The sequence below is a fragment of the Pavona decussata genome, unplaced genomic scaffold (assembly GCF_977016875.1).
Source record: "Pavona decussata unplaced genomic scaffold, jaPavDecu1.1 SCAFFOLD_14, whole genome shotgun sequence".
NCBI lineage: Eukaryota > Metazoa > Cnidaria > Anthozoa > Scleractinia > Agariciidae > Pavona > Pavona decussata.
Window position 1 is genome coordinate 1435001 of NW_028145437.1, and position 20231 is coordinate 1455231.

The 20231-nt window shown below is 39.2% G+C and overlaps 2 protein-coding genes and 1 pseudogene across 6 annotated transcripts in view; 2 read left to right on the top strand and 1 right to left on the bottom strand.

Annotated features, from left to right (window-relative positions):
- Positions 1–6111, top strand: part of LOC146487658 (uncharacterized) — a 28788-nt gene extending 22677 nt beyond the window's left edge. For all 5 annotated transcript variants that reach the window (XM_085130081.1, XM_085130089.1, XM_085130114.1 and 2 more), the window contains exons 18-23: positions 55–144; positions 1385–1545; positions 1883–2041; positions 3361–3440; positions 4402–4506; positions 4990–6111. In XM_085130081.1, coding sequence (XP_084986207.1) covers positions 55–144; positions 1385–1545; positions 1883–2041; positions 3361–3440; positions 4402–4506; positions 4990–5153 — 759 coding nt within the window. In that variant the 3' untranslated portion in view covers positions 5154–6111. The remainder of the gene's footprint in view (positions 1–54; positions 145–1384; positions 1546–1882; positions 2042–3360; positions 3441–4401; positions 4507–4989) is intronic.
- A 7134-nt stretch (positions 6112–13245) lies between these two features.
- LOC146487661 (U6 spliceosomal RNA) lies at positions 13246–13315 on the top strand (annotated as a pseudogene).
- Positions 13316–14031: 716 nt separating this feature from the next.
- LOC146487662 (uncharacterized) lies at positions 14032–19892 on the bottom strand. Its single transcript, XM_085129321.1, has 10 exons — positions 19694–19892; positions 18959–19204; positions 18820–18885; positions 18668–18745; positions 18481–18576; positions 18165–18314; positions 16762–18071; positions 15453–16209; positions 14935–15209; positions 14032–14830 (listed from the first exon to the last, which is right to left on the bottom strand). The coding sequence occupies exons 2-10, from the start codon at positions 19190–19192 to the stop codon at positions 14032–14034; spliced, it is 3765 nt and encodes a 1254-aa protein (XP_084985447.1). The 5' UTR covers positions 19193–19204; positions 19694–19892.
- Positions 19893–20231: the final 339 nt, after the last annotated feature.

A 20231-nucleotide genomic window follows, 5' to 3' on the forward strand; every position in this document is an offset into this window, starting at 1 on the left:
ATTTACTCGAAAGAAGTCTAAAAATCTAGTTAAATTGTTCAATTTGTATTACAGATTGTGAATGACTGTAATGAAGGGGCAAGAAAAATGGAGCGAATGGAAGAAATATGTGTTTTGCAAACGCAAATCGAATTTAAAACAAAGGTGAGAAAATGTTATTACTTGGTCTGGAGACTTTTTGATTATCTTCAACCCGATTTGCCTCATCATAAATTTATAAAATGTATTTTGTGTTAACGCCCTTTGTCTCTTAACGTTCCTTTCAAAACAGCTCTTTCAAATAATCTAATGAACACTTTCCTGGTATAGTACACAGACCGATGAACAGCGTAACCTGCAATTTATTTATTCAGTAAAGTTGTTTGTTTGATCCCCCCAAAAAATACAGGTGTTAAAGTCTTGGTTTTTTGTTGTTGTTGTTGTTGTTGTTGTTTTTCCTGCAAATTAACTTTGAATCTCTGAATTTAAGTGCAAAGCTTTTCGTGTGAAAATTAGTTTTCTTTGCATATGAATGAGAACTAATTTTCATAAGAAAAACTACGCACGAAGCTTCGCTTTCATAATGAGATTCAAAACAACTCTCAGTAATGGCATTTTGGACCGTGCACGTTTTGTTTATTCAGTGAAGGTGATCTTTGTTCAGTATACTTCAACTACGAAAATGTTCAGACGATAACTTCGGACAAACAAGAAAGTGCAATCACCGAATCTCTGTCACAAAACACACTTGTCAAGTAATATGTATCAAACACGAGACACAGTGTTTCATCACATTTCAAACACCGAGAAGAGAGTTGAAAATACGACGCGTTTCGGTGTATGTTTGACGAACTTCGAGGTTTTTGATGTAATATATCAAACACGAGAAGGTGTGTTTCATCAGATATCCAAACACTGAGAAGTAGGTTGAAAAAACTAGGCACAGCCGAGTTTTTTTAAACGACTTTGAGGTGTTTGGATATCTGATGAAACACACTTTCGAGTGTTTGATATGGCTTCTCAAATGATCAACAATTCTTGGAGAAATTCAAGGCTAAAGTTGGCAAAATTTTATGGTAATTAGGATCACATATCCAAACCACGGTCACGGTAGTGATTTTCTTTGTTTTCTCTTGATGAATTATTAATGAGTTTGAGAAATTGTGATGAAATACTGTGACGAGTGTTTGATATAACTTCTCAAACAAACTGATTTTGAAGGAGAAATTAAGGATGCAAAAACGAGGAGTTTTTCATCAGATATCCAAACACGTCACGGTGCATGATTTCCTTTGTCTTTGGCTTTTGAATTATTAGTGAGTTTGAGAGGTATCTTTACTCTTACTAACACACTCGAAACTTAGTACCTTTGTGTACAATAAATTTTCTGTATTTTGTTGTGCAGCCACTTGCTTTAGCGACACCGTCTCGATATCTGCTCAGACGAGGCGATATCATGAAAATTGTGGAAGATTCCAGAAGTCCACTGAAGAAATTAAGACCCAAATTTAAACCAATCTACATGTTCCTGTTCAACGATCTTCTCCTTCTTACAAAGAAGAAAAGGTACGAGTGACATGCGAAGTATCTGAGTTTTAATACTGCCTCGTTTGTGGAGTAGTTAATTTTAATTGCTATTGTGTGGTAGTCCAAGTCCAGTCTTGGTGAGCGTGTTGTGTTAGACAAGATTTACCCCACATTGTGTCTCAGTGACTCTCAGTACAACTATATAACTTAGTGGTTGGAGGATCTAATAGATTTGCCAGTGTAGAAGATCAGTGGTTTTGAGTCCCTTCGGCGACTCAGAAATTTTGTCTTTGTTGTTCGACGCGCCTGACATGCTGGATACAGTTTACTAACTGTGGCCATCTTTGTTTAAAATTTACGCGCTCTTTTTTTTCAGTGAGAACCGTTTCCAAGTTCTGGATTACGCCACACGTCACATGACACAAGTCGATGAAGCGCAAGACTTTGATATGAACGTTGATCACGTGTTCTCACTCGTTTTACTGGAAAATTCCGACGGAAAAACCAAAGAGTTTCTAATGGCTGGAAACAGCGAGTAAGTAGCTTTCCTTGCACTGAGTTAGACAAACACTCAAACGTCGTCACAACTCCCTAGGTAGTAGCTGGGAAAGATTGTTTTGATATTTATTACACCCATTTTGAAATCACTGGTGGTCCTTGCAATCTGATTGGCTCTCAACAGTGCGATTTATTCCCAAATTTCACCATTTTTTGCTCTAAATCGTATCCTTACTTTAGCCCATCAAAATGTAAATGAAGTACTCAGGTAAATTAAGGCATGGGCCCCCAATTAATCACTTAAAAAGTGAAGGGGGGTGGTCTATCTCAGAACACTTTGGCAGTAGAAGGTTGAAACTTTGCCAGATACAAATATATACAAGTTGTGTCAACTTGCTGTTTTTTAATTATGTAAATGTTGTCACGTGACTTTGCACGGCCACAATTTACTTAAAATAGTGAAAGCAAAAATGGCAACACTTTTCGTTGTGAGATATTTAACCTAATTGGTACAAGACAACTTGCAATAGATGCATCTACAAAACTGTGCTTGGCCCCTTTTGAATTTTTAAATAATTTTTAAAATACACGGATTTTTCGATTAGTACCCAGTCCCCCAAGACAATTATCCCCCTACGTTAGGCCTTTGCTTGGAAAAATCTTAAGAAGGCCAAGCACAGAAGTGATGTATTAAACGCCCTTAACATTATTAAAATAATAAAAAAATTAAGGACGCAAGAAAAAGTGTTGCCATTTTAAGATAAAGCTTTTTCAGCCGATGGAAGTCACGTGACCTAATTTGCATAATTTAAAAGTTCCAAATTACCGCAAATCAATAATGTATGTATCTGTCAAATTTTCATCTGCCTACATTAAAAGTGTTTAGAGATAGACAGCCCCCACACTGTTTGAGAGAACAATTTTGGGCCCATGCCTTAATTCACGCGAGTAACAAAAATAGAATATTAATATTGACAATAAAACTCTGTGATCTCAAAATAGGTGTAATAAAGTGGGTGTAGTAAAGTGGTAATTGAACTTGGTGTCGTGCAATTTTGGTCTGAAATCAAACTTTTGATTCCAAATCAAACTCGCGCTGCGCGCTCGTTCGATTTTGAAATCACGCGTATGATTTCAGACCAAATTGCACTCCACTCAGTTCAATTACCATTATAAAACACCAATAATTGTTTTTGTTGATTATTTCGTTTATTCGTTTTATCATGCAGTAATATTACAATGTTCAGAACTTCTCTTCTCTGAGGTTTGAGCAGATAGCCTACGTAGATAGCCAACCAGATGGCGTGATTACCTTTACACAGTAGTAATTTTTTATTTTAATTTTTCTGGTTCTAGAACGGACAAGACTCGATGGATGGAAGCGTTTAAACCGCCGGCCGCTGAACAAGAAGGAGAAACCGTTTATGCGTCCTGGGGTAAGAGCATCTCTACTGATTGAATCACTAATGAATCACTGCCCCATTGAATAGAGTAATGAACAAATGAGAACTTGAACCACCAGTATCAATAGCGAGTGGAAACTCAAAACAAACCACGATAAAACAAACCCAGGTTTAACGTCAACTGTTCGACTTCTCAGTAATGGTTCCGTGTTAGGCCGCTTTTCCAAGATAGGAGTAAATCGTCTTCGCCGAACAACCGCGCTGAACAAAACACATGTATCAGTAACAGCTGATATGTTAAAAAGAGTTATCATTTCTCAAGAACGAGCGACGATGAGTTGCCAACAGTTTTATCTAAAGTCAAAAGGGAAGAACTTTAAAAACGTTGGCCCGACATTTTCAAGTTGGTCTCCGTTTTCACCTTGGCTGCACGTAGCGAAAAGCATTTGGAATAGTTCCCGTGCATTTGGCCACTTTGTTGTGGCTGCCATTGGTGAAAAAGTGTCCTTTAGATTTTCAAAATTATGACTGAAAATAGATGACCGAAAAACAAACGCACCGAAAAATCCCACCGAAACTCTTACTACACAGGAACACAGGCTGTGGTGATGGTTATTAATCGTATCTTGATTTATTTGCTTTTAGAGAAGTTTTCAATTAAGTGTCGCAAGGAATTTCGCGTTTGCTTTAGTTTGCATATTACTACGCTCTGTGATTGGTTAACAAAACTCGCGCCACTTTCTCAACCAATGGGATTTGAAACCTAAACCAATCGTGTTTTGGCCGCACGCGTTTTCCCGCGCTTGGCGCCAGTTACATGTATTTGCTTCGAATTCTGTTTGGCTCGTTGTGTTGTTTACATCTGTTACGATTGGCCAGAGTAATTACCTTGGTATTGGTTTTACGACGCTCAATTGGAAACCGCTCTATTGCACTCATGTTATCACTAGTTTGTATACTGACTATCCTCATTGTTATTACTTGTGGTTTGTAGACTGTCCTCAGGTGAACGCTCTTCATAACTACACTGCTCAACAGCCAGACGAACTTTCTCTTTACGAGGGTGACGTCATTAATGTACTGAAAAAACTGCCCGATGGTAGGTTGATAAACGTTTGAACGAAATTTCTATCCAAAATGGAGCCCAATATAGCAAACACATCGAGAAGAGGTGTGGCCTGGAGTTAGAACTCCAGACTCCCGCGCTCAGCTTGTATTTGTTTTAATGTAGTAGTTACCTCCTTGGCCACGCTTAGTAAAAATTTAATTAGAGTCTCCTGTAATTTTGAAAGCATCGCTTTTCTTGATTCACTCGGTAACTTGCTGGTACTACTTAGCACATGTTAAACGTCATGCGTGCACATAACATCTACAATAGTAACCGCCCGTGACAGACGCAAATGCCGCGAAAGAGGTTCGCCAAACAGCCCGCGGTAGTAGCTTACGAGAGGTGTAATATAATGTGATTTGACTGAGAAAAAGGAAGACGGATGAAAATGTTTAGTTTAATAGAGGTGTTCATTTACGAAAAGTGGTCGATTAGGTTGTTGTAAACAATGATTTTTTTTTTTTTTTCCCACAGGCTGGTATCATGGTGAGAGGTTATGTGATGGTACACAAGGCTGGTTTCCCGCTAACCACACCGAGGAAATACTCAATGAACACGTGCGTGCCCGCAATTTGCGTCAGCGGTATAGACTGTTAGCGGCTTCTAAGCATCTGATTGGTGGAACGCTGAAGTTATGATCACGTGATAATTTTAGGCACTTTTAAAGTAAATTTCAACAAAATATGAATTCTTTCATCAGTTTTGTAAATAGACACTATTTTAGGTTTTAGCCAAGACAGATGTATTTTAGTACGAAGTATTTTTGGAGAACAAATGACTTTTATCGGCTTTCTATGTTCGTAATAATGCGCATTTTATGTTAGGAAGAAAAATGCTCCATATTTCATCGTGTCCAATTTGTAGAATTATTAAGGTACATTTGATTAGCTAAGCTTGTTCATATTACAGGTTCAATATACTAGAATTTAATATATAGAATAGCAATTGGTGAGGTCACGCCAGCCTTTGTTCGAAATAAAAATCGCAAAATGCAATGATCCGTGACTTAATTCCAGTAACTTTGTAAGAATAAACTGCTATTGAACTGAAGCAGATACCATTAGCTAACTCCATGTCATAATTGATTTGAATTACTATCTTTTTTAAACTTTTTTGGTTCAATCGAATGTGACAATTTTTGCATGCCTTTCTATTAAAGTGTAAATTCTAATAATACCTACATGAAAAGCATGAGAAATTGAGGAAAGTGAGAAAAGGTTTACACCGATTACAGCATTCGTGTTGTGAAATGAATTTTATGGCATGAGTAATACATACGCGAATTTCTGCAATGTGGTCATCAATAATAATATTTTTTAATTGTAGAAGGTCACCACTACCTTGATATTTTTAAATTGGTTCGAATGTTACCTTTTTTTTCGTTCGTCAGACAATAATATTGTTGGCTCCCTTCAAGTTGATATTTAAGGTCATCATGTTATGTATATATTGTATTAATTCATGCAAGGTTTTAATGGTGGCAGTTGAAGGTATTGATCTTTATTATTTTCGTTGATTTTGATGAAATGGTTAGTGTAATTTAAAATGTAAAACCATTTCACAAATTTGATGGAAGTAAAGATATTTTTACACTCAGTTTCCTTTTACTAGAGTTGGTCCCTTGATTTTCAAGTTCTCGATGTTCTCTAAATTGTGAAAGTAAACTTTCGAGTTATTTCCTTGAGCGACTGCGTGACGTTTGGTCAGCGGTTTATAGTCGCTCTTTGCTCCATAAAACAAGGTCTAGATTATCTATGGAATCCATCCTCGGAATGGATTCAAAGGAACAGAAAATCCGTTTTTTTTTTTTTTTTGTATTCAAAATTCACCCACGGAGCGAGCGCAACCGGAAAGGCTTCTAAACACTGTAAAGTTTGGCTCGAGATGTTATTCTTGGATTCGATTTTTGCGTGATAAGGAAGGCCTCAGTCTGTGTTGTCCGCCTCAGCCACAAGCTGATGATAATTGTCACTAATACGCGAAAACCGAATCAAGAGATCATGACTGAGTCTAGTAATTGTTAACTTTCCCTTAATAACTGGCTGTTTGTCCTGAGAGGTTGCACTGTGTTGGTGATGGGAGTAGAAAGAAACCGACTTGGTTTGTCTCGAGTCTCTCTCGGTAGCCCAACTGGTTAAAACATGAAAGATCACTCACATTCAGTTCTTTGTCGTCCCATGCTAGTTAAAAACAAACACGTTTTTAATGGGGAGAAACTGCTCAACTTGGATGCTGAATACAATTTAATTTCGAAAAACATACTCGGATATGACTTGTTAGGCAAAGCGGAGACAAGCAGCACTACCACGTTTCCGACAGCCATCTCGTACCCAGATGTTTGTCTTCGGAGAAAGCATCTGGTAAAATCACGCTCTCTTATCTGATAAATCAAAATGGAATGATCCAAGTCAGGCGCGTCAACCATTTTCGCGCGACTTTTCAAATCTTTGCTTGCACGTTTCATGAAAAGCTGATCAAATTCAAAGACAATGCTCTTTGTTTGGCGTCGCAAATACGGCCTTAAAAGGAGATTTTGAAACAATAGCTTTAGCGCCAAACAAAGGCTTATTAATTCAGGAGGGAAATTCAAACTCGCTGTTATTACAATAGCGAAATTCACGAGGGAAATTCAAATATAACCGATGACTGCACGAGTTCGAAATTTGCATATTTGGCGAAAGCGTCGCGTCGAGTGAAAGCGTGATGGTTTTAAACTAACACCTCTTCTTTAAGAGTCGCGCTAGCAACCGATGCTTTTGTTTTAAGACTAAATGACAACGACCACATTGATCCTTTTCAATCAAACGGTCTAATCGAGCGATTTTTCCAATCCAAAGCGCGAGTTTTCATGAGCGAAGCCTTTTCTTTCCTTTCCTTTTTTTACGAGTAACAAGTTAGTTTTGAAATTCACAACTCTTGACCTGAAGTGAAACCATCGATAAAAGCTTCACTGTTTTGCGGCGTTATGCTGCGCGCTATTATCAACTGATCCAAAATCGCATAAAATAATTTAGCATTTCCAGGTTTCTTGATTGGGGTCAATAACAATAATAGTAAACCTTCCGCAACTTTCCAAACCCCTCTCCCCCTAGAGTCGCTAATTTGACACGCCGACAATTTTGTGACGATTTGAAATTCATCTTCGCCAAGTCTCGGAACAATTCCCTAAGCGCAATAAACAACAAAAGGCTTTTGTTTGGACTTGTGAAGACGAATTTGACTCACTACAATGGACCATTTCTTGATACGCACGCGCGTAGACATCTATCTTGCACGTTTGTCCTTCAGTGAAAGTTGTTTCTTGTATTGATTAAACTTAACGTTTCATTTAACTGCGACAAGTTCGATATTTTCAATTTAAAATATTGCTTTGTAATGAGTTTTTGTCAGTGCCCACGCCGCCCTCGATTATGCGCCACACAAAGAAGGCGGAAAACTAATAGCCGCGGGGAGTTTTACCCAATAAATACGTTAATTTTACAGGACTCTTAATAAAATGCATAGTAAATAAATAAACATAAAAAAACGACAATGTCAACTGCATCTCGAACTGTGGTTTCCGCAAAATCAATACGATTGTCACAAATGAATAAGCGTCGACGCTCGCGCTTACTGACACTACTCCCTTGGCAACCAAAACTTTGTTTGGTTTACGGGATAAAAACAAAACTATTTAAAAAAAAGTGATACCGGTGAGTATGAAATTGTTGCTGAGAGTGAATAATAATAATAATAATAATAATAATAATAATAATAATAATAATAATAATAATAATAATAATAATAATAATAATAATTTACCAATTTATATTGCACGTATTTACATGTGCTGATCAATAGCGCTTTACAATCATATGTTTAAAAGAAAACGAAAATACAGTACCGTGAGAATAAAATAAACTAAGTTACAAACTATAAAAATACTTCTTAAAAAGATAGGTTTTAAGTCGAGATTTAAAACTGTTAAGTGATGTTGCTTGACGAAGCTCCAAAGGTAGCTCATTCCAGCGTTTCGGAGCTGCTGCTGAGAATGATCTTGCTCCCAATGATGTAAGCATCTTTCACTTGGGATGGTCCAATAAGAGCTTACCAGTAGACCTAAGATTATATAATGAATTCGATTTTATACTAATAAGATCGCTAAGATAAGTTGAACAACCTTAGTTCTCTTTTTTTGCATCGCACGCTAAAATGCTGCAAACTTTGTCGAGAATAGAAAACCTGCGATAATAAGGAAGAACTGAAATGTGTTTTCTGATGAATTTTTGACTGTAGGAACAGAAACCTTTTTGTGTTTGAATGCACCAGCAAATCTTACCTTCTCGTCCGTGATTTAGAATAATATCTGTGTTGTTACGAAACCTGCTGGAACAGTAAGCGTAAGTACCACTTTCTTGCTCATAACGAAACATTTTTTTTTTCTTTTGCGTAACGGAAACCACACCTTGTTCTGTCAGCGAAAAATTGCAAAGTGATTATTTGACGACATAATAAGGCTTGGAGACGCAACGCGCGCGGTGATTCAGGAAGGTTCATTCCCAGGTTTCTCTGCTCTTTTCTAACCCACGGGCAGTTCTACAACATTTTTTTTTCTCGAAACTTTAAAAAGCGACGCGTACACAGATGTAACCAATGTTAAACTAGAAATACGTGACTCGCAAAACCTCGCGAGGCTGGGGCTGGGTGAAAAGCCCTCTTTACTCGTATTGTAGCATCAAATGAGGAGATGAAAAGGTTTCTGAACATAGCAACTATTTTGATGAGCATGGTCTTTCCGAGGTTCCACAGGCTAGTTTGCGGTTGAAAATCTATTCCTGACGCGACGAAATGTACTTGAACGTGCGTGAATGTGCGTACTTTCTTCAGATCGATCATGCAACTTCTAAAAACCAAAGTAAGACAAGCAGTTTTAAATAATAAGTAGCTGCTGTTTACAATACCTCAATGAATTTAGTAATTATGCGGCTCTAATTCTGTTGCTTGTCCACACAGGGCGTGGTACACTACATTTTAAAATAATAAAAATGGAATCAGATCGCAGAGTATCTCACAGATAACTTAATGTTGCAATGTTCATTCGCCGTAGAAAATCATTAGTTCACATTTTCTGCTATATTTTTACTTGATGTTTGTCATACCTCTGTAGCTTGACTAACTGTGGAAGCTCTCTCAACATTACCGGTTTTCGAGCGCCAACTATAGGCATACAATGAACTGCAAAAATAGGTACGCAATGAGTGCAGAAGCGATGACTTTGACTTCAAAAATCAAACCAAATGTTGCGTCATTTCAAAAGATACAATAAAAAGGTTTGAAAGCTTAACATTTCTGCTATGGTTAGAAAATAAACATTCACATGTAGTTCGGAATCCATTGCCAGTAAGTGTGGTTTGGGGGGGGGGGGGGGGTTAGGAATTACATGGGGGTGGGAAAAGAAAGAACAGGAAGTGGCCTTTTGTTGTTTGTTGGATAATACTCTGTAACAGTAAAGGTGAAAAGAGGAAGGAGGCACCAAAACGAATGGATGATAACTGCAACTGAAGGTTGTTAACAGTTGGGAGGTATTTTTAAAGAAAAGGCAAAATTATTCTTTGGAAAACTAAGCTAACTTACTTTCACTGACATTGATTTCAGAGAGCCTTCTTTCAAAGCCAAGGGGAGAGGGAGAGGGGAGGGGTATGTACTTCTTGCATCCCATCTCTTTTAATAGTATCACAATTCAGAACCCACAACTGCATTTATTTGTTTGTTTGGTTTAATTGTTTGCTGTCTCATCCATCATGAGGATCTTTGTGTTTGAAACAAGTGCCCCACAACTGATGATGTCACAGAAAGGGCAACCTTATCGAAAGTTTTGACTTAACTAAATTATTTTTTTCATTGGTCAACCAGCTGGTGCCAAGTTGATTTTTGTCTTGACGGTTGGACACCACCATCTTCTTAATGTTGGACAACCAAAGATAAAAAAAACAAAATTGCCAAAAACGACTTTAAGAAACTCAGACTGAAAACAAGAGATAAGGTTTTCAAAGTTTATTTGAATCACTACAGGACTGATTAATTTTTAAACCACTCAATACTAATGAGTGAAGAATATGTATAATGTATATATAATTAAAGTGTCCATATTGTGCAATATCTTCTGGGAATGTTCAATAAGATTTTCCACAGCAGTACTGTAACTATCAACAGGGATCTTCCCCCCCCCCCCCCTTATTCTTCATCCTGATTTAAAGTAACATATCAGACATGAGCAAGAGTATTACATTCCAGTTCCAAACGCCAAGAAGTGGGTTGAAAAAAAAAGCAGCAACCAAGCTGTTGTTGTTTTTTATTTTTTCAAGCCAACTTTGAGGAGTTTGGAAATCAGACAAATCACTCTTTCAAGTGTTCGATATAGCTTCTCACACCAAAAATAGTTCTTGAAGAAATTCAAAGCAAAGTTCACCAAATTTTGAGATAATTAAGGTCACATTTCCAACCCTTCAAGGTAGTGAATTCCTTTGTTTTTGTTTTCATGAATCATTAATGAGTTTGAGGGAGGATGTTCTGGATATTAAAAGAAACATTCTTTACAAACTTTCTTTCAATTAAAACAGTACTAGTCATAGCACCTGCTACTAATTAGGTATGCTGCCATTTCCTCATTTACCTACGCACGCTGTCAAATTTGCTGTTGTAAGGCATTGAGCTTCAATAAATCAATGAATATTTTCAATTAAACCATGATAAATCACAACAGATTCCTAACTTATAAAGGCAACAAGATAGGTGTAAAGCAACTGGAGTCCAAAGGAAACAGAGTTTGTAATGTGGACCCCAGGAATAATTAGAAAAGTTTAAAAAATACATGATTGGCATAAGCTCAAAAGAAAAAAGTATGAGTTCACATGGAGCGAAAAAATGAAAAAGGTGTGGAAAAGTGACTTGAAGTCATACATGAATGATTCAGAATGAAATTGATATTATGTGAATCATGTTGTTGTTGTTTTTTTTTGGGGGGGGGGGAGAATAATTACAAGTCTATTTACTAATTTATGAATGTCTGGAACTTTCAGAGGACAACAGTTTGCCCGGAGAGGATGTAAGAATATCCTAGTGAATGGTGTAGAGTCAAGGCCTTTCTGTAGTAGATAATTACTAACAAAGAGTAAGTGAAGAATACATGCAAACTGGGTGTAATGGACAAGGTGATTACTCTCCGGTCAAGTTACATACAGACGGTGTATAGTTCAAACTGTGTGTCTGTCATATTGAACACATTTTACAAGTGTGTAGGTGCTGCCTTTACTTTTGACAGTACTGTAACTAATGACAACCTTTTTTTTTTTAGTTTTTTAGCAAATATAATCCAACTGCATGTAAGGCTTTTGTCCATGATGATACCTTGAAATTCAACAGTTTCGACCCTGTCAATATTTTGAGCACTGATTTTATCAGTGCTCATTTGATTTCTTTTTCTGTTTGATGCAAATTTACAATAATTTAGTTGTACATACTGAAGTCTATTTGATAAATAATCTTGGTGAGAAAACAAAAACATTTTTATTTTTGTTTTCAAGTCAAGGTGGGCCCTTACCTCAAGTTAATATACTGAGTAAAACAAACCCTGCAGATTAGACCGTCCACGCGGAACGACACTTACGAGCTCCTATTATAGTTAGGCAGCCGAAATCTTGCAAATATTTAGACGTAAAGATAAAAATTAATAGAGTGTGGGTTTGATTGCACCCAATTTAGAAACTGTTTAAACAGACGTTTCTTTCACGAGTAAAAACGTTTAACCTATTGCATCTCGGCTATCCTGATGCTGGTATTACGTGGTCAGGTGAATGTGCCATGATATGTATGACCTCGACATTCGTGAAAAATTAATGATATAAAGTAAGACTTATCTTCCTGTATAGGTACATCGCATAGTATATAAGTACACGTTAATCGCATCGAATTCTACAACTATGTGTATGTATACCTGCATACTTGTTTTCCCAACAAACACGGCACCGATGGCGTTCACGGCTACTCGCGCGCGGCTAACAGGAAGACGTTTTACTAAGTTGCTGTTCTCTTGCTCGTCTTGTAAGCTATTAAAGCGATAACCCTGCTTCGCATTTTGTACATTTTTCAGTTCTAAACTAAAAAAAAGGCAGAAAGTTTTTTACGACCTTGAAAGGCGCATCCATCCCACTATTATCTCGTTTTATGTGAAATAACGACAACTTCGTCGCATCGATGCCCTTTGGCCGCCATCTTGGAAAGAAGCGCTTGCGAGAGACCTGAGCATTAATTAGTTTTCAGGCTTTTCGCAAAAGTGAAGCAAAAAGCGGAAAATTTAAATTTTAAAAATTCGTCAGTTTTACGATGTAAAGGAGGTTAGGGTATTTGAGGCTTTTGTATTGGTCGTTCGTGCGAGATTTCTCTTTAATTTCTCTACAGCTCTGAGGTAACATAATGTAGTCATCTAGAGCTAATATATTTTTAGATAAACAAATAATAAATTAAAACAAACAAACCCTTTTTTTTTTTTCAAAAATGTCATTTCTAAAGCTTAAAAAATCACCCCTGATACCTCAAAAGAAGTCAGTCACAAATGGTTTGACTTACAAACCGTGCTTGTGCGCATGCGTTTAGGGTAATTAATCTGTCACTCAAAGAACAATGACCATACCACATGTGTCAGTCCAATATGTATATAACATATAAATAGGCAAAGCTGGCATAGCTATAGACGTGCTCGCTTCGGCAGCACATATACTAAAATTGGAACGATACAGAGAAGATTAGCATGGCCCCTGCGCAAAAGTTGGGGCAAGATCTTCTCTACGAGGGGGGAAAAGGGGGAAAAAAGAGGGGGAAAAGAAGGGGAGAAGCAGGTGACTGAAGGGGATTCCCCTACGCGCCAAATTCGAAGTCGCAGAATGCGCAGAAGAACTAAAAACCTGTGCGCAACGTTTAAAAGGACGATTGATATCACATTATTTATCCAAAAACTGCAAATATAACCATGTTTTCGCAATTTTTCTTGAGTAAAGGAGAAAATGGTTTTCAATAAGGGCGGGCTTGCTATTAATTTTCTGGCTATTGAGTTGGAACTGTGACGGATTTAGCGAAAGTGCATTTAAAAAAGCACTAACGGGCCCCACCGCTACGTCAAAGCACCGTCACTTTGGTGGGGAATAATTGTTTAAATAGAGAAGAGCTAATACTATGAGAGTAAACTGGCAAGCGAATAACTTTACACCAAGAGCACCCAACTTTCTTCCAGACATTAAGGCTACTCAGTTCACCCTAAGCCTGTTGAAGTATTTAGCGCCCAGTGAGAGTTCATCTTTCCTTTTTGCTTTCGAATTTGCCTTTGTTTTTTATTTTCTTTGTTTCGTTTTTTTGGTTTTGTTTGTTTTTTGTTTTTGTTTTCACTTTTATACTTTTTTGTTCTTGTTTTGAGTTTTGAATTTTTTTTGTACTTACGTGTTTTTTTGTTGTTTTTTTTTTAAATTGAACATTTCCATATACAGATCAAACAGACTTTCCTTTTGATTGAGCGTTTGCTGCTGCCTCCGCCTTTCTTTCTTGTAACCACTGTTCGCGAGGTACTTGCCCGGGTGTATAAGGACAGTATCGCTTTCCTCGAAATTGCGTATGACCTCCTGATGTCATGGGGTTGTTGCAGACACGACAAGTGTAGACCTTACGGACTTCCCTGTTTGCCAGGGTACGCCCCTCTGCCTCTGCTTTTCTTTTACGCCACTCCGTCGTTCGGGAAATTTTAAGCTGCGTTGTGGGTTCTGGTTCAGCCGTAGGGACAGGAACAGATGAAGAAGATGACGATGCAGGAGCAGGTAACAGGGAGGACGTACGGTTTCTAACCCTAGCCTGTCCAGTCGTATCCACGGGATCAGTAAAAGAAAACTGTTCCACCACAACATTTGGCGGGGAAGAAGGACGCACTCGGGCAGCAGGCAGCGGTTCACTTGCTTCGTTAGGAGGTGGTGCAGGAATTTGAAGTCCTTGAAGAAGGGTTTTTATTTCCTCCATTCGCGTTGTGTCTTTGTACCAACGAGTAAGCGTTGTCTCGTTGATGTGGAATAGAACTAAATTTGTTTGGTTTAAAATGGTACTGCTGTTCAGGAGGCGAGCACGAATACCGTGATATTCTGCAAGAATCAGCTTCCATCTCGAAGTGTAAATTGTTTTGCCAGTATCACCTCGTTCTTTCCTTGGCTGTGGATGTTTATCGCAGAGATTAAGGCAGACTGCTTCAACAAGACGGCTTCTTCTTGGTGAACTTGCTGGAGCACCAGCTGATAAGAAACACCTGAAATCGATAGGAACGAAAGATGGTATTATACCGTGATAACAACAAGCTAAGGTAATAGAGTGATAATTTTTCTCTTTGTTGCAGTGGCGATTTCACTATACCTTTTCATTGCCTCAACGGTGACATGTCCAGATCTATTTTCTTTCGATCTCGCAAATCTTCCTTTTGTTCGCCTTACTGCTCTCGGCTTGAAAACTAAGGGTCTCTTGTCAAAGTCATCAAGGTTTTCGTACAGCTGTTTAATCTCCCTGGCTTGCGCATTGGTTACTGATAATCCTGTAAGACTAATCAAGGCTGTAGCGAGCGCATCGACCTTCCCCCATCCTGGAATGCCTCTTGCATCTACCGCATCTTCATCATCACGTATTGGATCATCCTGTCATAGAAAAGGCAAAGACCACTTGCAACATTTAATATATTATGAACTGGCTTAATAGAAAGTCATCCGTATGGTTGAATTTGTTGCGTTATCATTACTAAGTTATTGAGCCCTATGCTGCAAAGAGCGAAGGCTAACGCAGCGAAGGTACGCTGTTAAGTATACTGTGTCTCAGTGAATATGTAATGACTTTTGAGCTTGTTTTTAATAAATCCAGGTAGTTTCCAACTAAATTTTTACCTCGTCTTCATCATCATCATCTCCGCTTTCCCCAACTGGCTCTGCAATCGGGACTTCATATTTTGCAAGTGCTGGTGAACTGATTGATTCATCCATCATTTCACGGTCGTCATCTTGGTGGTCTATGAAGCCCTCGTCTATCTGCTGGTCCAGATCCTCTCCCAATTCAAACTTTACTCCCGTCTCGTGAAACAAATATTCCACTCCAATCAACTCACCAGTGTACTTTGCGGGTGGTTGATAGTTGGGGAATATTGGTTCTCCGAAAAGGGAGTCGTGTAGTTTGTTTACTTTCTCTTGAAGTCGCATATCAAACGTACGTAACTCGGAATTGGAACTGGAAAGGGCTTCAGCTGATCTAGATGCATTCCAACGGGTGATCCCATCCAGCAGGTAAGCTTGGAAATTAACCGCGTTCGCCGATGTGCCAGGTATCATACGCACTAAATGGAGATGGAAACTCTCTAGAGAAGTGGAGCCCCTAGCACAGCGGTAAACGGGTAAACGGATGCCCCCTTTAGTGATATGCCCTGTTAGAGTATACAACTGAATGCCTTCGGGGTCTTGAATGCACCCTAAGTGCCTCTGCTGTTCTATCCAAACTTCTCTTATTTCGTTCTTAAAGAGGGGCACACCTAATGTGTCAGTGGCTGAGGAGAATGCCAGTAGCAAGGCCTCAATGTTATCCTTCGTGCTGGACACACCTCTTGTTCGCCGCCGGCAATGCTTAGCAAGCTCGTCCTTTGTAATTGCATTCCTGTTGAGACAGAGATAGAATGGAAGCAAACAATTATTACCTCCCCTTTCTATGCTTTTCTGTTCAAATAGATTTGGGATTTCTATTTTAAAATTGAGCCTGTGCCGGAGACTAAAACTGTCATTAAGAGTTTACATTGAAGACGAAACAGAAATAAATTAAAAAAAAATTCACTACGAATCAACAAGTTTTTCGAAATTGATTTAACTATAAAAGTTAACGTTAAAAGAGAACGACGTTTCGACCGTCCGACGGTCATTTTCAAGTTCAAAATGAGATGTAAAATATGTGTTTATATACAATTGTGAAAAAACTAATCATTAGTTTTTCAACAATTGTATATAAACACATATTTTACTTCTCATTTTGAACTTGAAAATGACCGTCGGACGGTCGAAACGTCGTTCTCTTTTAACGTTAACTTTTATAGTTAAATAAAATTCACTTCAGCCTGCAAAGTATAAGAAAGTGTGATTAATGCTGTAAAACGTGTTCTGAAATTAACGCAAACACTCTCTTTCAAAATTAATAAATTCTGACAGCTAAACGTACCTGACAGCAGAGTCCGAAGGATCTTTAACGCCACTCTGAATTAGCTCCCCTCGTTTCGCCTTACACAGAAGAGAGTAGTCGCTCTCGTCCCACTCAAAAATGGCAGCTGACAACCTTGCCATAAACACTCCGTACAAAGGATGGGATTCGGAGGTGACAGCCACAGCCAATCTTCGCATGAAGTGCCAAATATCTAGGCGCACCACCAGGTTTGGCCATTTTCCAAACAGATCCTTGTACTTGGAGGATCCGTCTGAAGAACAGCAGTCACGATCGGTGTAGAGAATTGTGGGTGGAGGCTGCCCAGCCCTTTCGTACCTCGACATGAGCCCATCGGCCATTTTTTTGAGGGAAACAGCTGATTCGGATGACGTCAACACTGAATGCACTATCTCTCCTCTTTCATTTCCAACATTTGTCGCCCATGATGCCGTGCTTGCTGCTAGACCCTGGAGCTTTTTGGTCACCTTCTTAGTGGAATCGATTTTCAAAATCGTTCCGTAGATTGAGGTTGCGGCTGCCTTTAACTGGTTTATTCTGCCGTACACATCTCTTACGTAGGTAGCCAGGAACCACGCTGCAGTGGGCAATCGCTTGAAGGCTGGTGGCCTCTCGTAAACAGGCAATGGTTGCATCAGGGCAAGCACACCTTTACGATGACGGTCACAGTCACTCGTGTAACTGAGCACTTTACGTAACCATTCGTGGCTGTGAAGTTCTTCAATGTTGTTTCTCAAGGCTGAGGAGCTGTTGCCAGTTGTTCTGGATCGCAAAAGTGAGACAACAGACTGATCACAAGCGTACTTGCGTGTCAGGACCACAGGAAACCGCGCCCGATGGCCATCAGTTAGCTGACTGAGCATTCTTTCATCCCATGCCAGGAACGTTCCGGTGCAGGATCCACAATCCATGTATTCACAAGCCAAATAATAGTAATCTTGGATGTCCAGTACAAGGCGTACTCTGTTGTAAATGCCCTTCGAGCGCAGAGACTTGTTGCAACGAGGACAGTGGAAATCTATTGCCCACATCAGCCGGGGCATCCAGAGGAACAGGCGCCTTCTGAAGTACGGATCCACTCTGGGTTGCTTGCCAGTATCGGTCTGAAGGGGTGGTGGGTACCACCAATTGGTCAACTGGTTTGTCAGCGTACCTCTTGAAACAAACAGAGCTTTGCCAATCCACATTTGATCAGCAGGAAGAACATTGTCTTTCCATCCTTTGGGCAGTCTATTAGAGTAGTCTGTTGGCTGTCTAGGAAAGAGAGCCCGTGCCTGCTTTTTGGCTGGAGGCTCATCAACTTCGTCCACCTAAAAGTAAATAGTTATTTATCAGTTCAAAAAAGGAAAACCGGGAATATTTACGTGTTTGAGTATGACGAAAAATGTATTCATTATACTCACATCACTATTTCCCTTGCCAGCTTGTTGCTTTTCTGCTAGTTGCTCGGGTAAGCCATAAGCAGCCGAGGTTGAGAGAACAGATTGCACAACAGCAGGCCTAAGAATAGCTGTATCTTTTCCTTGGGTTGATTGCGATGCCGCGGGAGTTTCCTGTGGTAAAGGAAGACAAAAAAGGTTTTATAATTTTAGACAAAAAGAACAATCTTGTTGTGCGCAACCAGTAAACAGGAAGTTGATATGACCTTGAGGGTTTTCCGTAAAGAGAACAAAGTTGTGACACAAGTTTTTTTTTTTCAGTCTTAACGAACATGTCTACCTTATTACTATAGTCAACCCTCAATTCTTCGGTACTCTCAGGTTCAGGAGCAACCGAGTCCTTCGACGAAGGCCAGGCAGCGGGTGAGATCGCTTCCTATAAAAAAAGGCGAAAAACGTAATGTTAACTTTGCTGATTTAATGGTAAAGTGTGAAGTGAAGTAGATCAGTTAAGCTAACTGACTTACGCTAATCGCCTCAGCAGCTTGTGAACGGCCCTGGGTGTGGGGCTTGTTATTATTCGCCGGTTGTGAGCATGTAACAACCTAAACAACAAAAAGAGAAAAACTGATTTAGCACAGGCACAAAACGCAGGCCTAATAATTATAATTCTACTTACGCGAGCAGTGGATTCACGTAAAGCGGACGCCTGTGTAGGAACCGGATGGACGATAGATGAAGGAACCTGAAAGGCAGAACGATACCCGGTCAGTATAAGAGTTCAATAAGTACTTCATTTGCCTACTGGCTGTATTTACCTGCTGAGCTGGTCTCCGAGGCGTATGAAAACCACATGCACAAGTAATCCGACGTCCAAGGGCATCTTGGTTGCCAGGATTTTTATGTTTCGGGCATTTCTCAATAGTCTCAAGCCTCTTCGCCCAGTAGGAGTCTTTGCCGGGTCTTTGCCCTCGCTCAAACTGGAACGTTCCTTGAGCATACTCTCTGAGTCGCTGCAGCCAGGTTGCCGGCGATGGACCCGTTTTAGGCATTTTGTGGTTTCGCTGAAAAAAATGTTTCATAATTTTCATTCTCAGCCCATATATTTTCACGAGAGTTATGGAAATTCTAGAGGCCTAATGCGAACTTTATTTAAATCTGAAATACAAGTTGTTTTCCTAAAGTCTCCGTGTTTTGAGTGAAAGCCAGACAGTTTGTCTCAATTCATCAAGTAAAAATGTTAACCTCGGGTGACCCGTATTATTTCCCGTCCGGCATACAAACATGTCTTAAATTCACTGTCAACTCAATTGCTTTAGTCCAGTTCTCTAAAAAGCGCCACACAACGGTCACATAATATGTACCGTTTGGGTAATATTTATAGTTATCGCTGGGGAAAACGTTTCGATTGTAGTGTTTAAATCGACCATGACAACGCATGAATTCCTTCTTTGTTGATTGCATTCCTCGCTCGAGTGGCTCCGAATAAACTTCTCTAATTTGCATTTTAACCACTCACAGATTGTCTATTCATGAAATGAAGTTGAACCTACCAATTAAAAATGATTTTTGCTCTTTAATTTACTCTTGACAGGAAGATTACACCAACAAAGGAGCTTGTTTAGATCCTCGCGTCTCAGCTGTAAACAGCCGCCATCTTGATTGTTCCAATTTTGGAACGTGACCCTACAGCGCATGCTCACTGTTTCAATTTGTTCCAAATGTTCCAAATGTTTCAATTGTTCCAAATTTTGGGGAGTTAAGCGCAAGCGCAAAAACTGGGGCATAAACTTCTCCATAAAAGGGGCAAAAGGGGGCAAAAAGAGGGGGAAAAAGGGGGATTCCCTCAAAAGCCATAATCAAAAGAGAAAGCGCGAAATTTAAAGAGCGCGTTAACAAATTAACGTGTTAACGTTGGAAATGCATCGCAACTAGCCACCCGAAGTGCAATTAAAGAAAGCAACAAAAAAAATTCTCCACGCATCAAAAGCTATGTGTATTTATCACTACACAAAAACAAGTTACAAAAAATGCCGTTATCGCAAACATTCACTCTTCACTGTGAAGTAGCTTTCCTGGCTGCTCTCTCTG